We start from the raw sequence: 14,702 nt of genomic DNA on the forward strand, positions 1-14,702 counted from the left end.
AATCAAGTGTTCAGTTAACCATCTTTACTTAAATGTGTGTTATATTATTCTTTATGTCTTTTTGTGCCAGAAAGTTTTCATAATTTAAATTAATTAGAAGGATTTTGTGCTCTGAAATAGGTACATTCAGAACAAAGCTGGTGACTGATTATAGGTAAGGGGATTGATCCCAAGAATGACAGGCACTGTATTGTCAACAGAACCCTATGGAACCAGCTTTCTCTACTACACAGAGAAATTACATTTCTCCTGACCTCAAAGGAAATTGCTATCCCTTTCTTGGTAAATGTAAATAAAAAAATACTTCGGGCTTGTTTCTTGCTACATATTGTACTCTTTTTTTTTTTTTTTTTTAGCATAAATTTGAATAGTGATTTAGTAAATTGGGAATTAAGGAACAATAAAAAAAATAACCCCCAAAACTCACATTTTAAATTTCCAGAATTAATGACTGGTTCAAAACGATTTCCTAGGCCCACAGATTTGTATTTTAACTTTCCTACAAATGAATAGCTATCTCAGAACACTTTCAGGCACTAGATCTTTCCATCAGGTCAGAGGGCAACATGACGCAGCTCATAGAAAGCGAGTGCTTGTGGGGTGATGTCAAAAGCCTCAGGGGGAGTCTGCAAGTCTGAGAGGGGCTTTATTCATCCCAGTCAAACTCAAGGGTCCCAAGCAGTCACCACTCAAGAGACAAGGGAATGCAAGGTCTAATTTCAGTGTGCTCCTTGATCTTCAAGAGTAACCGCCGGTAACTCCACTTAGAGGCTCATCTGCCAGAGTTGGTGAAAATTTGCACTTACGGTCAAAGCTGCTGGTTTGGTTAGTCTGCTGCACAACGTTAAACCCAGCCCATCCTGGGAGGTTGGGTGGGGCCCCTTCACACCAACTCATTCCCTTTGCCTTTGATGTGATTTGACCTGGAGCTCTTCACCTCTGTATTTATGGTTAAGAGCAGACCACTTCTCTTGGAACCGTGTTTTTGGAGTCAGCCAAGGGCAACAGGACTCTTTGCATGCTTTTAATTATAGGCTGTTTTTAATGTTTTCTTCTGCACTCCTATATTTCACTTTTAGTCACTTCTGCTATACTTTTCTCTCTTTCCCCTCTGCTGCTCTAACGTCATTTAATTTCAGAAGGAATCCTGCCTTATATGAATGACCAATGGAGTGAAAACAATAACTTCTGGAATTTTTATTTACAAATGTGAATTAAATGGACAAGAAGGAATCAATTTCAGTTTCTTGAAATAGAATATATTTGTTGGGCAAGGTTGGTGCGATGGAGGAGGTAAACAAAAACTGGGTGGCTTGACTAACTTTCCATAGTTTTCTTCTAGAGAAATTATTTCTAAGTGAAGAGCAGTTTTGTCTTTAGGCTTATTTATTTATTTTATTTAACATGTACTTAAATAAGACCTCCTAGTGCCAGGCTTTAAGGAATTTATAAGTATGAGCTCATTTAATCCTAACAATCCTATGAGATAACTTTAATTTTATCCACATTTTATAAGGGATAAAAAATGAGGCACAGAGAAGTTAACTAACTTCCTTAAGGTTGCACAGCTGGCAAGTGGCAGGGCTGAGATTCAGCTCCAGGTGGTCCTCTGCTCCAAAGTCCATGCTCTTCTTTTTCTAAAATACTGAAACCATACCTTGTTACCTACAGGTGTGTTCTGCTTGTAGAAATTAAACAAGGAAGGAAGAAAGGAAGGGAGAGAGAGAGGGGGAGACAAAAGGTGTGGAGAAGGAGGAAGGACAGAGTGAGAAAGAATCATAAATGACAATGATTAGTCACTTTCATCACTACATCACAAGCTGGGTTTATTTAATTCAGTACCATACATTTAAAGTACATGCCATTTGAAAATGCTTCCAAGGTATTCTTCTATATGCTGCAAAGCCAAGTGTACCTGTACTTGAAAACACTGAAATAGTGCATTCAAATCTGAATCTGCTTTAAATCAAACATTTCAATTTTCTAAGTAGACAAGGATTGTAGGGGAATAAGGAGATTATTTCATCATACTTTTCAGAGTATTCAGAAGATTCACAATAACTGGCTAGGGAGGATATGGGTATCAAAAGAAAGATTTCAATTTCTACTGTGTTCCTAAAAATTGTATTCTGTTTTCAAATGTTGACTCAATAACTGAGTTTTAACTTTTTGCATAAATTGATTAGATAGATATTAGAAAGATGTATGTTTTCTGGGCAAATACAGCTCTCCCACAACACACAGATATTCTTAAACATGTGGTTATGAAATATATGACGAAATTGGAGATGTATTTTAATCACGCGCGTGTGTGTGTGTGTGCGTGTGTGTTGCAGGGGCAGTAGTCTAGAGGGTGATGTCAGGACATAGAGGAAATAAGACTTCAGAAGTGAGGTGAAAGAGTGGGATCCAAAGAGTGATTGTGTGTCAAGCAATTTGAGGAAATATAAGACGGGAGGAGATAAAAATATTTACATTACACAGTTAATGATTCAAAATGTCATACCTAAACATTCGTTTGGTTGACTGAATTTGCTTCCTAATAAATTAATTTGATAAGTTGAAACAGCTCTGCTTTGGAGCATCACGTAATGAAATGCGTTGGCATTTCATCCTCTCCCTACTCTAGTCCTGCTCAGAATGGCACATCTCCATTTGTTTCTTTAGAGCCTGGATGCATTATTTCTTTATGGTGGTTTAAACTTTGTGCCTTGGCTCCACTAAGAGTATCCTGATGCAGTTCTCTCTTATATAAATACTCTTCCCCCAAATTTTTGCTTTGTTTTAGTTACTCTCCATGTTCCGATAATTCTTACCACATGGAGCAAAACATTTCAACACTATTTATTCAGAATGGAGGCCCTCATTTTGTTCTTTCTTTTGATGGAGCTCAAAATAAGAAAGTGACAATATTTCAAAAATGGTTTTATATTAAAGAAAAATGTGTGCTGTATCCACCTCAAAGAGGAAATCTCGTCAGGTTTTTGACTAATTGTAATTTGATTCTTCTTCTAATGCTCCCTGAGTTACTTAAATCACTAAAATGCAAGCTCCATGAGGGAATGGATTTTTTTTTTTAATGGGGCTTCTCCAGCATCTAGAAGTATAGGCACACAATAGGTTATCAAAAGTATAATGAATAAATGAATAAAATAACATCCTGGAATGCAATCTAAATAAAAAATTCACAAATTTCAAATAAAAAAATATTTAAAGGGATTAATCCCAACAAACTAAGGAAATATTCTTTCATAGGGTTGTGTAACCATGATGATTTCTTAAAAAGGTTTTGTTTCACAATACATGTGAAAACTTTATGTTTGCTTGTTTAGAAGTTCGCATGAACACCAGCTGCTCTGATAATTTTTAATCATTGGTAAAAATCCAGAAACTTGTAAATTCTAGTGGCTAGTGACAAAAGGCTGAGTAAAAAAAACCAAACTTCTCCATTAGAGAATGTATGCTGTGAACATTTCTTTCTATTAAATATTTGAGTAGCATTTCTTAATTTTAAAATGTTCCTTCCGTAAAAATCACAATATTCTTAAACTTTCTGATTTTTCTGGTGCTCCCCAACCTAAAATTTCTCCTGTAGATGGAAATCTTTCTTCTAACCAAAACTTCATAGAAGACTCCTCACAAGTCTGATGTCATATATCATATATACCTCAAATTTTGTTTTTAATCTTTAACTTTCCTTTTCAGGCTGGGTCTTTAAATAAACTCTACTCCTGCAATCATCTCTTTGCCCCAGCTCATCTTCCCTCTCATCAATATTTATGTTAGCTAGGCAGAGCTGTCTTGGATCATCTAGTTAAGTTTCTGTTTTCTGTTGGAACATTCCAAGCTTCGGCTCTCCTGGTTTAGAAGCTCTGTTGTGAAATACCACCAACTAGCCAAGTCGGGGAAATGGCTCTAATTGATGGAGAGTTACCTTAAAATGGGTGATCCAACAGAGGTGGTGATCATGTGGGCTGAAGCCATGAGACTGATGTTGGCAGGACTCTGGTATGCCCCTTGTCACCCTTGTCCTTTTTATTTTTACACATTTCTCACTCTTCTGACTCTTTCAGTGGGATTCAGTCTGTTGCTTTTTCTAATCTCTCTTTTTGCATTCTTGGCCACCAAAGAAACATACAGCATTCACACCACCTTAGACAAACACTTTTCAGGTAATTCCTTCATATAAAAGGTAATTCAGAATTGACAATAAATATGCTTTAAGAAGTGGCTACCGTATAGTTTAACAGTTTGCCTAAATTTGCCCCCCTCAGATAACATGCATTTTGTCACATGGTGTTTGCTGTTGTTCACAGTGAATCAAAGAATTAAAATTAATGTTCTTTACTTGGGAGTACTTATTATTTCCTTGGGGGAATATATTGTTACAGGAATATCTGCAAGACTGAATTAAAACATCATTTTTAAAGAGGAATGGGGACTTCCCTGGTGGTCCAGTGGTTAAGACTTTGCCTTCCAATGCAGGGGGTGCAGGTTCGATCCCTGGTCGGGGAGTTAAGATCCCACATGCCTCATGGCCAAAAAACCAAAACAGAAAACAGAAGCAGTATTGTGACAAATTCAATAAAAACTTTAAAAATGGTCCACATCAAAAAAAAAAATCTTAAAAAAAATAAAGAGGAAGGAAGAATAGAGCAGGAGATGGTCTGTTCTGGCTGATATTTGGCCTCTTCTCTGTAGGAGGCGGATCAAACTGATCCCACAGGTCAGGTCAAACCCCTTTCCTGGAATATTTAGGCCTCCTAAATATTCTTCACACAAATAAACCTACCTTACAAAGGTATATTTTAAAAAATATTTTCAAATCAAAACATTGGTTATGCTAGTCAAAAAAGATTTTTAACAATATTGGAGATACAGAAATGATACTTTGATTTCTCTGGTTTATATCCCAAATCATGATTTTTTTAAAAACTCCCTTAGGTTTTTTTCCCCTGACTTAACAGTCCTGCAGTATAAGTAGCAATAATAAAACATTATTTGTCAGTTCTTCTTTAAAAAGAAAATAAATTTTCTTTTTCTTTTTCTTTTTTATTTATTTTTTTTAATGTATTTACTTTTGGCTGCGTTGGGTCTTTGTTGCTGTGTGCGGGCTTTCTCTAGTTGGTGGTGAGCAGGGGCTACTCTTCGTTGCGGTGCGCGGGCTTCTCGTTGCGGTGGCTTCTCGTGTTGCCAAGCACGGGCTCTAGGCGCGTGGGCTTCAGTAGTTGTGGCACGCAGGCTCAGTAGTTGTGGCTCACGGGCTCAGCTGCTCCGCGGCATGTGGGATCCTCCTGGGCCAGGGATCGAACCCATATCCGCTGCACTGGCAGGCGGACTCCCAACCACTGCGCCACCAGGAAAGCCCAAATTTTCTTTTTAAAATTAGATTTTCAAACTATTTTACACCCACTAACTGGTTAATGTTTGTATCATGGTCTAAATTACCTAAAAGCCTTCACTCCCTAATGTCACTAGGGGTCATAGAATTAACCTACAATTTGAAAAACAAAATGTGACCATGGCAATTTTCTCTATAACTTTTTGCTGCTGTGAATTCTAAACACTGATTATATACTTGAGGAAGAGAGCAGATTACTCATTTTTTTCTAAGTTATTCCTTACAAGACACCAACTCTCACTTTATATCACATGAAGTTTAAATTTTCAACATGTTTAGTTTTCCTCTCCTAACATCTGAAAAGTGGAGGAAAAAATGGATTGACAATTACCATTCTGCCTAACAAGATTAACTGAGTGACTTTAAGTTGTGTCTGAGTGTACGTGTGGAGAGAGAGAGAGGAGAGAGTATAAAAGAGAAATACTATTTTAAAAAGATGACTTACTTTCTTCAATTTCATTCAAAATTTCACTTCCCCTCTTCACCCTCACCATGACTTTTTAACATTAAATTTTTATATGTTCCATTGCCATTGAACCAATTTTAGTATATAGACACTCCTCAAGGAACTCAGTAACCACATACAGTTTTAGAAACTTGTGTCAAGAAAAGCTCCAAATATTTGTAGCAAATTGATTTCCTGTGGGTTTTTGTTTATTTTATTTATATTCAATAAAAATACTACCAATAGAGTTGTTTGATAAGAGATGTAAAAAAAACACATACCTGGCAGGGGAGGTACCATGATCTCGAAGGTAGTTCTCCCATGGGGAGGTTTATCCATTGCCCTTTGGATGTGCTGACCCTTGCGATTTCCCCAAGTGTGGGAAACTCAACTGCATAATTTGTAGCAGTTGGGCGACTGTGTTTATGGTTTCCCCAGAAAAACAAAGAGGTGTAAAGAAGTTTCTAAGACATGTAACAGTTTATGGTTATTAATGAATATTTAATATTATAAGAAATTTCTTCCTTTACAGTTGAGAGAAGATCCTGTTGTCTTTGCTTTTATAGAAGTTGAAAAACGTTTTTTCCCTCAGTTTCCTTCAAATAGGGAGAAAAAAAACACTGACTTCGTAAAGTTACTCTAAAGATTAAATGTGACAATTCATGTAACATGCCTGCATCACTTAATAAACGTATTGGTATTATTGTGATGATCGTTATCATTATTATGATTCTACTTCTAAGGCTATCAATACTTGGCTCTCCCCATATCCTCATTTTAACAGTTATTCTTTATTCTTTTGGTGTCTCAAGCTCACTGTTGGAATTAGTTTTACCAAATATTAACTTCCATAAACACATTGGAAGGTAAAGAGTAGAGATGAAGAGGTCATGAATACAGGGAAATTCTCCTCAAGTGTAGGGCGCCCTAGAAATTACCCTCTGGTCATGCTCCTGTGTTCTCATTATTATTAATGGTTTTACTCCTAAGGCTGATTTTGTAATGGCCTGGGGTTTTGATAGGCTCTTTTGGGGCAAACTCTGCTGTAAGTGAGGTGATTGGCCATCAATTATCTGGTCAATTAACAGTGACAGTCAACCTGATTATTTGTTTTATTTGTTTAATTACCTAAAGAAAAAAAGATGCCTTTTGAAGACCCAGTTGTGTTTATGTAAGGCTAAGTCGATTAATCTTTAATTTCTAAGTTAATTAATCTTTAATTTCTTTAACTTCTAATTTGGATATTTAAACGTGGAAATTTCCAAAGAACTGAGACTAGAGCTTAGATTTAAAAATGAAAAGAAATAAAATCTTGCAGCGTAGGAAATAAACACACACATTTTTCCTTTTTTATTCAAGAATTGATTAGAGAGCTTCAAAACCTAGTTTAACGCTCATTCCCAGACTATGTCTTATATTTGCCAGTTTCCACATGGAAAAATAATTGCTAATTATTCCAGTTTTGCATTTAAGGGAACCTCTTTTCATTATTTATTATGCTTAGTAATGATTGTAATGACTTTCATTATTTTTTATTTTTTATGTTTTAGGCTGCTTTGGGTCTTATTTGCAGCACGCGGGGTCTTCGTTGAGGCATGCAGGATCTTTCGTTGCGGTGGCACCCAGGCTTCTCTTTAGCTGTGGCTCGCGGGCTCCAGGGCGCGGGAGCTCAGTAGTTGTGGCGTGCGGGCTTGGGATCTTAGTTCCCCTACCAGGGATGGAACCCGAGTCCCCTGCATTGGAAGGTGGATTCTTTACCACTGGACCACCGGGGAAGTCCCCCACTGTGTTTTTTAATAATTACATTTTTATATTTCTAGTCTTTATGTTCTTTCATTAGAGTATAGATTTCTTTAAATTTTTCCAAAACCTCATATGGAATTTTGGAATCAAGTAGTACTGAATCATCTCATTCATATTCAGTTTTTGAATTGATGCTGGTTGCTCATTTTGACTAAGTATGTAGACTTTTCTTGAAATTGATGGTTATAGAAGCATAAGCCCATAGAAGCACAAGCATTTAAAATACCAAATCTACTGTATAACCAGAAGGGTAATATGTAGGGAGAATATTACTGTACTCACAATGACTTCTTTCTCCCAACATGTTTACAGAAGTTAAAATTTGGTAAACCAATACCAGTGGTGAACATGAGACATCCAAAAGAATAACTGTTAAGAGTAGGATGTGGGAAGAGCCAAACATTGTTAATTTTGTCAGGCAGCCGCCCTTCCTGCTTGTATCTATTAAAAAATTGTAACTTTGTGTAACAATTCACTTCTCTCTAGGACTTGCTAGCTTCAGCTGCAAGATGAGAGTATGGACTGCAGGGTCCTTGAGGTTCCTTTCAAGGCAAGTTCTAGGATATTCCTAGGACTAACTCAGCACATTTTATCACCCCTCATTTCTCCTCCCATAATCACTGACAGCTTCAGTTGCTTCATTGCCATAGAGACTAAATTTAGAGAACATGGTTATTTTAATTCATCTAAGGATCACTCTGATAAAGAGCACAATTCCGGGGTCTATTGCTCTCATCAACGCCCCAACAACTTTTTAAAAAGGCTTTACAATACTATAGGCTGAGTGCTGGTATAAATCAATTTCTTCCCTACCAGTGTATTGATACACATCATAGTTACTTGTAAATGGAAATTCTAACAGATAGTCACTAGTGATAAAAAAAAAAATTATTATTATTTTTTTCTTCTAAGAAAATTTTATTACTTTTTCTTTTTTCTTTTTTTTTTTTTTTTTAAAGGAACTCCTTTATTTACTTATTTATTTATTTATTTATTTTTGGCTGTGTTGGGTCTTCGTTTCTGTGCGAGGGCTTTCTCTAGTTGCGGCAAGTGGGGGCCACTCTTCATCGCGGTGCGCGGGCCTCTCACTATCGCGGCCTGTCTTGTTGCGGAGCACAGGCTCCAGACGCGCAGGCTCAGTAATTGTGGCTCACGGGCTTAGTTGCTCCGCGGCATGTGGGATCTTCCCAGACCAGGGCTCGAACCCGTGTCCCCTGCATTGGCAGGCAGATTCTCAACCACTGCGCCACCAGGGAAGCCCTTTATTACTTTTTCTAGTTGAAACAGTTTGATTTCAGAGCATGGTTTATAGATAATACCAAAGTGCAGGTTTTGCACAGAGAAAGTGGTTTGCTTGTTGTTCTCTTCATATGGAGGGATTTTCAATGCCAACTGGCACTTATTTTCAAAGTAACCTCAAGAACGCAGTTAAGCCCATTTCAGTTTTTTAATAATAAAAATAAATGCACTTCTTCATCCGTGCCACCATCATCATTGGTATCATCCATTATTAAAATAAGGAGTATAATATTGGGCTAATAGCGGATCACGGCATCTTGCTCATGTGAAAAATATCAGCCCAGCTGAAAGTTTCATGATGATGACCTGGTAGCTTTAAAAATTACTTTTTTTTAGTGGATATGAGGTGAGAGCTAAGGAAAGTATGTAGTCAAAAAAAAAAGAGAAAGAAACCAAAGTTCTATTTTTGGCTTTTCTGCCACTGACTCACAGTATTAACTTGAACCAGGCCAACTTTCGTCTGCTAACTAAGCCTATCCACACAAGAGGCTTAGTTAACAGATGAAAATGAGAAATGCTTCAGCTTCCCTATTTGAATGCTGGAGAACTGCTGAGATCACTTATATAAATATTTTTCTTTGAGCTCCCTAGAAGACAGGAACTTTATAAATATTTAGTTTTATTGTTGCACCTTAGGTACAAGGAGACAGGAAATTATACTCCCATATTTAAGTAAGAAATACCTATTTCAGATAAACCTGGTTCATACCAAGGACTTTGCATTGGCTTGTTAGGGTCTCTTGAGCTTTCTTTTTTCCATCCTCCTCAGCGCTTGCAGTTGACAAACGTGGAAATATAAATAAACCTTCCACAGCAGCGAGGGTTGCAAGGTAAGGAAGCCCAGCATGATTGCAGACATGCTGGCTGATGGCAACCTGTGTATCAGAATGGGTGAGGATTCAAAATACACATCACGTTTAAAATTCCTGATTGAAAAGTGTGAAAAAATGATTCATTTTTTAAGAATGAGTAATTTGGTTGAATGTTCTGAACTCAGGAAGGACCTCACTGAATCTCTAGTTTTGTCTTTTGTTTCTTTTTTAGATACATGTGTAGAGAAGAAACCTAAAAAATGTGATTGTAACCAGCAGGTTTAGAGTCACTCTGTTTATTTCAAGAGGAGTTTTACAAAAGTAATTCACCTGTTTCTTTGCAAATTCTTATTCAACAGGCTCTTCCTTCAAGGTTTTAATGGCACTAGGTTCTGGAATAATGTTTCTTGGAATTCATACAAGTGTTATTTTTGGATGGTGGAATTTCAGGTGTTTTTTTAGTTTACTTTCTTATTCATATTTTTTGCATTTCCTGATCTTTTGCTTTAAATAAGGAGCAAGTATCATTTTTGCAAAAACAATAGTTACAAAAGTAAATTTGAAATCACTTGCCACTGATTTCATTCTCTTCTCGGCTTTATACCCTGAGTTTTTAATGGACCTGTGCTTTCTTCCTGCTTTCCTTACAGATTTAAGACAAGCAGTTGTACAGTAATTAATTTCCCAGTTGGGAAACTGTGACTTTATACAACTGAGCGGGGAGATGATTTTGATCTAGGGAACTCAGGCAGCTTATAAAGCACACTTAGATAAAATTGTCTCTTTTGTCTTCATTTACTAAGGTAATTCAAGCCAAGGCAGAATGGGTCTCTTGAGGATGAATTATGCTAATGATGTTCTGTTTGTTGACCTAATCTCAACATGATTATATTAGTTTTAATAGTTCTTAAGCACGCAGGGTGTTTTGGATGCAATGCCAGTTACAGACAAGCAAAGGGCAGTAACTTCACATTCAACATTCTGACTTTATGAAAGAATAAAGACCATTTAAGACTTTCTCTTTTGTGTATTCATGTATGGTCTTCTTTTCTATTTTTGCCTCAATACCAGGGCAGAGCAGAACATTCAATCACATCTGGGGGCCAAGCTTTCCCTCCACAGCCCATCTTTGTTAAGAGGATGCTTGCAGGGGGATCTGAAAATGCATCTATTTATTCTTCCTACAAGTATTTATTAAGCACTATTGCATGTTCATCCATATTCTAGGCAATGTGCTAGAACAAGGAACCAGAATCTGTTCCTGACTTAAAAGGCTCCTGGAGGAAAACAAGCATATGGACAGACACTGAAATGTTAGGGGTGCCATCATGAGGTCTGGACAGAACATTCCATGGGCATGGGTACCACTGTGCAGGGGTCAATGCAATCTGACGGACATGTGGGAAGAAGGATCAGAAAATACTTCGAAGAATGGAGGGAAGAAAAGGCAAGTGTGGCAGAGTGTGAGCATCTGAAAAGGCACAGTGATGGGAAAGAGCAGGGCTCTCTTTTGAGGATTCTAGAGGCAGCTTTTATGTGTCCGGTTGGAAATGGGTGAGTGACAGGGCAGTGATGGAAGGTAAAGCCGGAACAGTAAACAGGGGGCAGGTTCCAGATGTGAATTTGGGATTTATATAACAAACCCCAGGAAGCAGATGTAACCATGTATTCCAGGCTCCTCTATGCTAGGGATAAAAGTGGGGTCACAAAACAGGAAGTTTGCCTTTGATCACTCTGGAGTAATATAACTCCCCTGAAATGCCTGTGCCTCACATGGTACCAAGACCCACTCTTCTTGGCCTCCATGTCCACCATTTTGTTCCTCTCTCTCCACATTCCCTTCCTCTTCCTGGCCACAGCAACAGCAGTAGCCATGCCCCTGTGCTTGTAAAAATGCAGTTCTAAGGATGCGATTTTTTTTTTTTTTTAAAGGGAACGCTATTTATTTATTTATTTTTGGCTGTGTTGGGTCTTCGTTTCTGTACGAGGGCTTTCTCTAGTTGCGGCGAGCGGGGGCCACTCTTCATCGCGGTGCGCGGGCCTCTCACTATCACGGACTCTCCTGTTGCGGAGCACAGGCTCCAGAAGCGCAGGCTCAGTAGTTGTGGCTCACGGGCCTAGTTGCTCCGCGGCATGTGGGATCTTCCCAGACCAGAGCTCGAACCGGTGTCCCCTGCATTGACAGGCAGATTCTCTACCACTGCGCCACCAGGGAAGCTCCAGGATGCGATTCTTAGTTTGCCGAAGTTGATGCTGCTGCTCCTGACGTCCGCCCAGGGAGCCCTGTGGCTGCTGGCAGTTCATACTCCCAATGCCTCAGTTCTTTAAAGGCTTCACAGGCTCTTTTATTTCTTGCCTTATCCCAAGGTTTCAACATTGCTCTACTCTGATGGTGGTCTATTGTCACTGACTAAACCTGTAGACTTCAGTCCCCTCTCTCCTTGGGATGAGTCCCTTCTCAAGCAACTCCCTGAACTCCCTGGTAAACAGATCCGCTGGAAGGTTGCTTTCCAGAATTAGTCAAATATGCCCGAATCTCTGGGAGAGCACAGTTTTGATGCATGGTGGCAACTCTGGAAAAGTTATGGGAAAAGGAATGGGAAGAGAAAATAGGAGCAAGAAAAAACAGGCTGAAACACGACTCGAAAAGAGAATTAATATAAGCAGCTTGTGTGGAGCCTCCAAATCCAAAGTAAATAGTACATATTTGTAGTATTCTTCTTACCCATATTTTTTTTATCTGATATCCTCTCTTATTTTTATATTTTGTATTATTTGTATTTTATAAGCCACCTTAGAACTTTTTTGAAACATGGCAGAATATGTTGAATAAATGAATAAATAATAAGTGAATAAATAAAGAAGGTAATTTGCAGTTGCCACACGGAGTAATTAGCATTCTGAAGACAGGAGTGATGTGGTCAAAGGTAGAGACAAAAACACTTTTTGATAAACATGACTATGGCCAGAACTTGAAATAGCAGGAAACGAGGATATCAAATTAAAATCTAACTCCCAAGTGATGCTTCAACCCTGACCTATTTGCTGATGGCAGAGTGGTTTGGCAGAAGGTGTCCCCTCAAGACCAAACCAAATCAAACGAAAACCAGAGGCCGAAGGAGGCAAGCCTTAAGGTGCTGACTCCTGCCGTCAGGAACCAGATCTCCCCAGACCCGATGAAAGGGTGAGAGAGATGCGCTGGACGAGGTGAACCGTGTTCCCGGCGGGGTAGAGGCATCGCTGTGTACAATGGTTTCGGAAAATCGACGGCAGCGAATACCGAAATATTAAGCGGTTAACCCTGGACGGGACTTTCTCTTACTTGCCCTCCAGCAAACGCAGGATTATCCCTTTGATTACTCAGGTCCTCCCCTCCTCGGCTAAGCTAAACTTACCCTCTCTCGGCAATTTCTTATTCTTTCCCCTGGGATCCCCACCCCCTGGTCCCCAAGACGTGCCCACTCTCCCCGCTCCTTTTCCCTCTGCCCCCGACCCCCTTTCCTCGGCTTCCGCCTCCTCCTCTCTCCTTCCAGGACGTCCGTCGCTCCGCTCCCCACTGAATCCCACCTCGGGGACCAAATCAGGGGCGCGGGGTGGCAGGTGGATGGGCGGCAAGGGCGGGACGCAGCTGGAGGCGGCGGGACCCGGGCCGACGGGCTGGCGGGCGGCCCGGGCCTGGGAGGGAGAGCGGGACGGCCCGGCCCCTCCCGGCGGGCGGGACGGGGGGCGGTGCCCAGCCGCCGGCTCTCGGCCGCCGCTCGGCGTGCGCCCTCCGCGTTCCAGGCGGCGGGAGCCCAGGTGCCGCCAGGCGGGACGCGCCCGAGGATGTGCCGCTGGCCGCTGCTCCTGCTGTGCGGCCTGCTCCCCGGCGCGGCGGCGGGGGGCTCGGGCCGGCCCTTCCCGCACCGCACCCTCCTCGACTCGGAGGGCAAGTACTGGCTGAGCTGGGGCCCGCGGGGCGGCCGGCTAGCCTTCCGCCTCGAGGTGCGCACCGCCGGCTACGTGGGCTTCGGCTTCTCGCCCACCGGGACCATGGCCGCGGCCGACATCGTCGTGGGCGGGGTGGTCCGCGGGCGGCCCTACCTGCAGGTAAGCGCGTCCCCTGCCGGAGCCGCCCCGCCGCGCCCCGGCCGGTCCCGACGCCGGCCCACCCGGCTTTCCCTCCGGCCGAGACTGGACGCCGTCGCGCTCCGCAGCCCCGCCGCCCCTGGCCGGCACCCGTTTCCCTTCGCCGTCCGCTCCTGTACGCCCCGGAGCCGAAGGCGCCCGCGGCTGGGCTCCCCAGCTCCGCCCTCCGGCCCCCAGGTTTCACCGCTGAGCACGGTGACCCCAGGCAGCTCTTCGTCTCTGAACACTTTCCTGTCCCCAGCGCCCCACTTAATACATCCCCCAGGTACACACCTGCCACGCACCCCCCTCCATCCCTCACAGGAAAGGAGAGGGACCCTGGCTTTGGGGGCCTAACGGGACAGCTCTCAGGGTTGAAGGGACCGGAGAGCTGTAGCATTTGCTGTCTTGCTATCGAGGGTCGGGGATCTCAGAACTTCCCACATCTCGGCTATTCTGAAGCCTCCTGGCTCGCGGGCCGGGTCAGCTACCTTACCCGAGAAATGAATGAAAGGCCCCCAAGAACCGTTAGGAGCTTGCTATTCTGAGAGCCGTTTAGGAAGCCGCAAAACCTACAAAACCTGGAGTCCCCAGGCAACACCCCCTATTAAGTGGCAAAACTTTTCACTTACTTTAATAGCTAACAAAATTAAGTTGACGGCTACCGTTTTGTTTTGAAAGAGCCCGAGTAGAGTCGTTGCCTGTTCACAGGTGTTTTTATGAATAGGAAAAAATTTTTTTAAATTATGAGATGACCAGAACGATTAGGTAGGTAGGTTGGTTTTCTGGACATCTTTGTTCGATTTTGACCGACATTTGGACACTTCTCCACGAC

General features: G+C 41.4%; 1 protein-coding gene and 1 non-coding gene across 2 annotated transcripts in view; both read left to right on the forward strand.

Moving 5' to 3' along the window:
• Nucleotides 1-6,119: 6,119 nt before the first annotated feature.
• Nucleotides 6,120-6,284, forward strand: LOC132376483 (U1 spliceosomal RNA). Its single transcript, XR_009506321.1, has one exon. It is a non-coding gene; the product is annotated as a U1 spliceosomal RNA (small nuclear RNA).
• Nucleotides 6,285-13,492: 7,208 nt separating this feature from the next.
• Nucleotides 13,493-14,702, forward strand: part of MOXD1 (monooxygenase DBH like 1) — a 78,969-nt gene continuing 77,759 nt past the window's right edge. The window contains 1 exon segment of the mRNA XM_059941939.1: nt 13,493-13,849. Coding sequence (XP_059797922.1) covers nt 13,586-13,849 — 264 coding nt within the window. The 5' untranslated portion in view covers nt 13,493-13,585.

This window comes from Balaenoptera ricei, chromosome 12 (assembly GCF_028023285.1).
Source record: "Balaenoptera ricei isolate mBalRic1 chromosome 12, mBalRic1.hap2, whole genome shotgun sequence".
Taxonomy (NCBI): domain Eukaryota; kingdom Metazoa; phylum Chordata; class Mammalia; order Artiodactyla; family Balaenopteridae; genus Balaenoptera; species Balaenoptera ricei.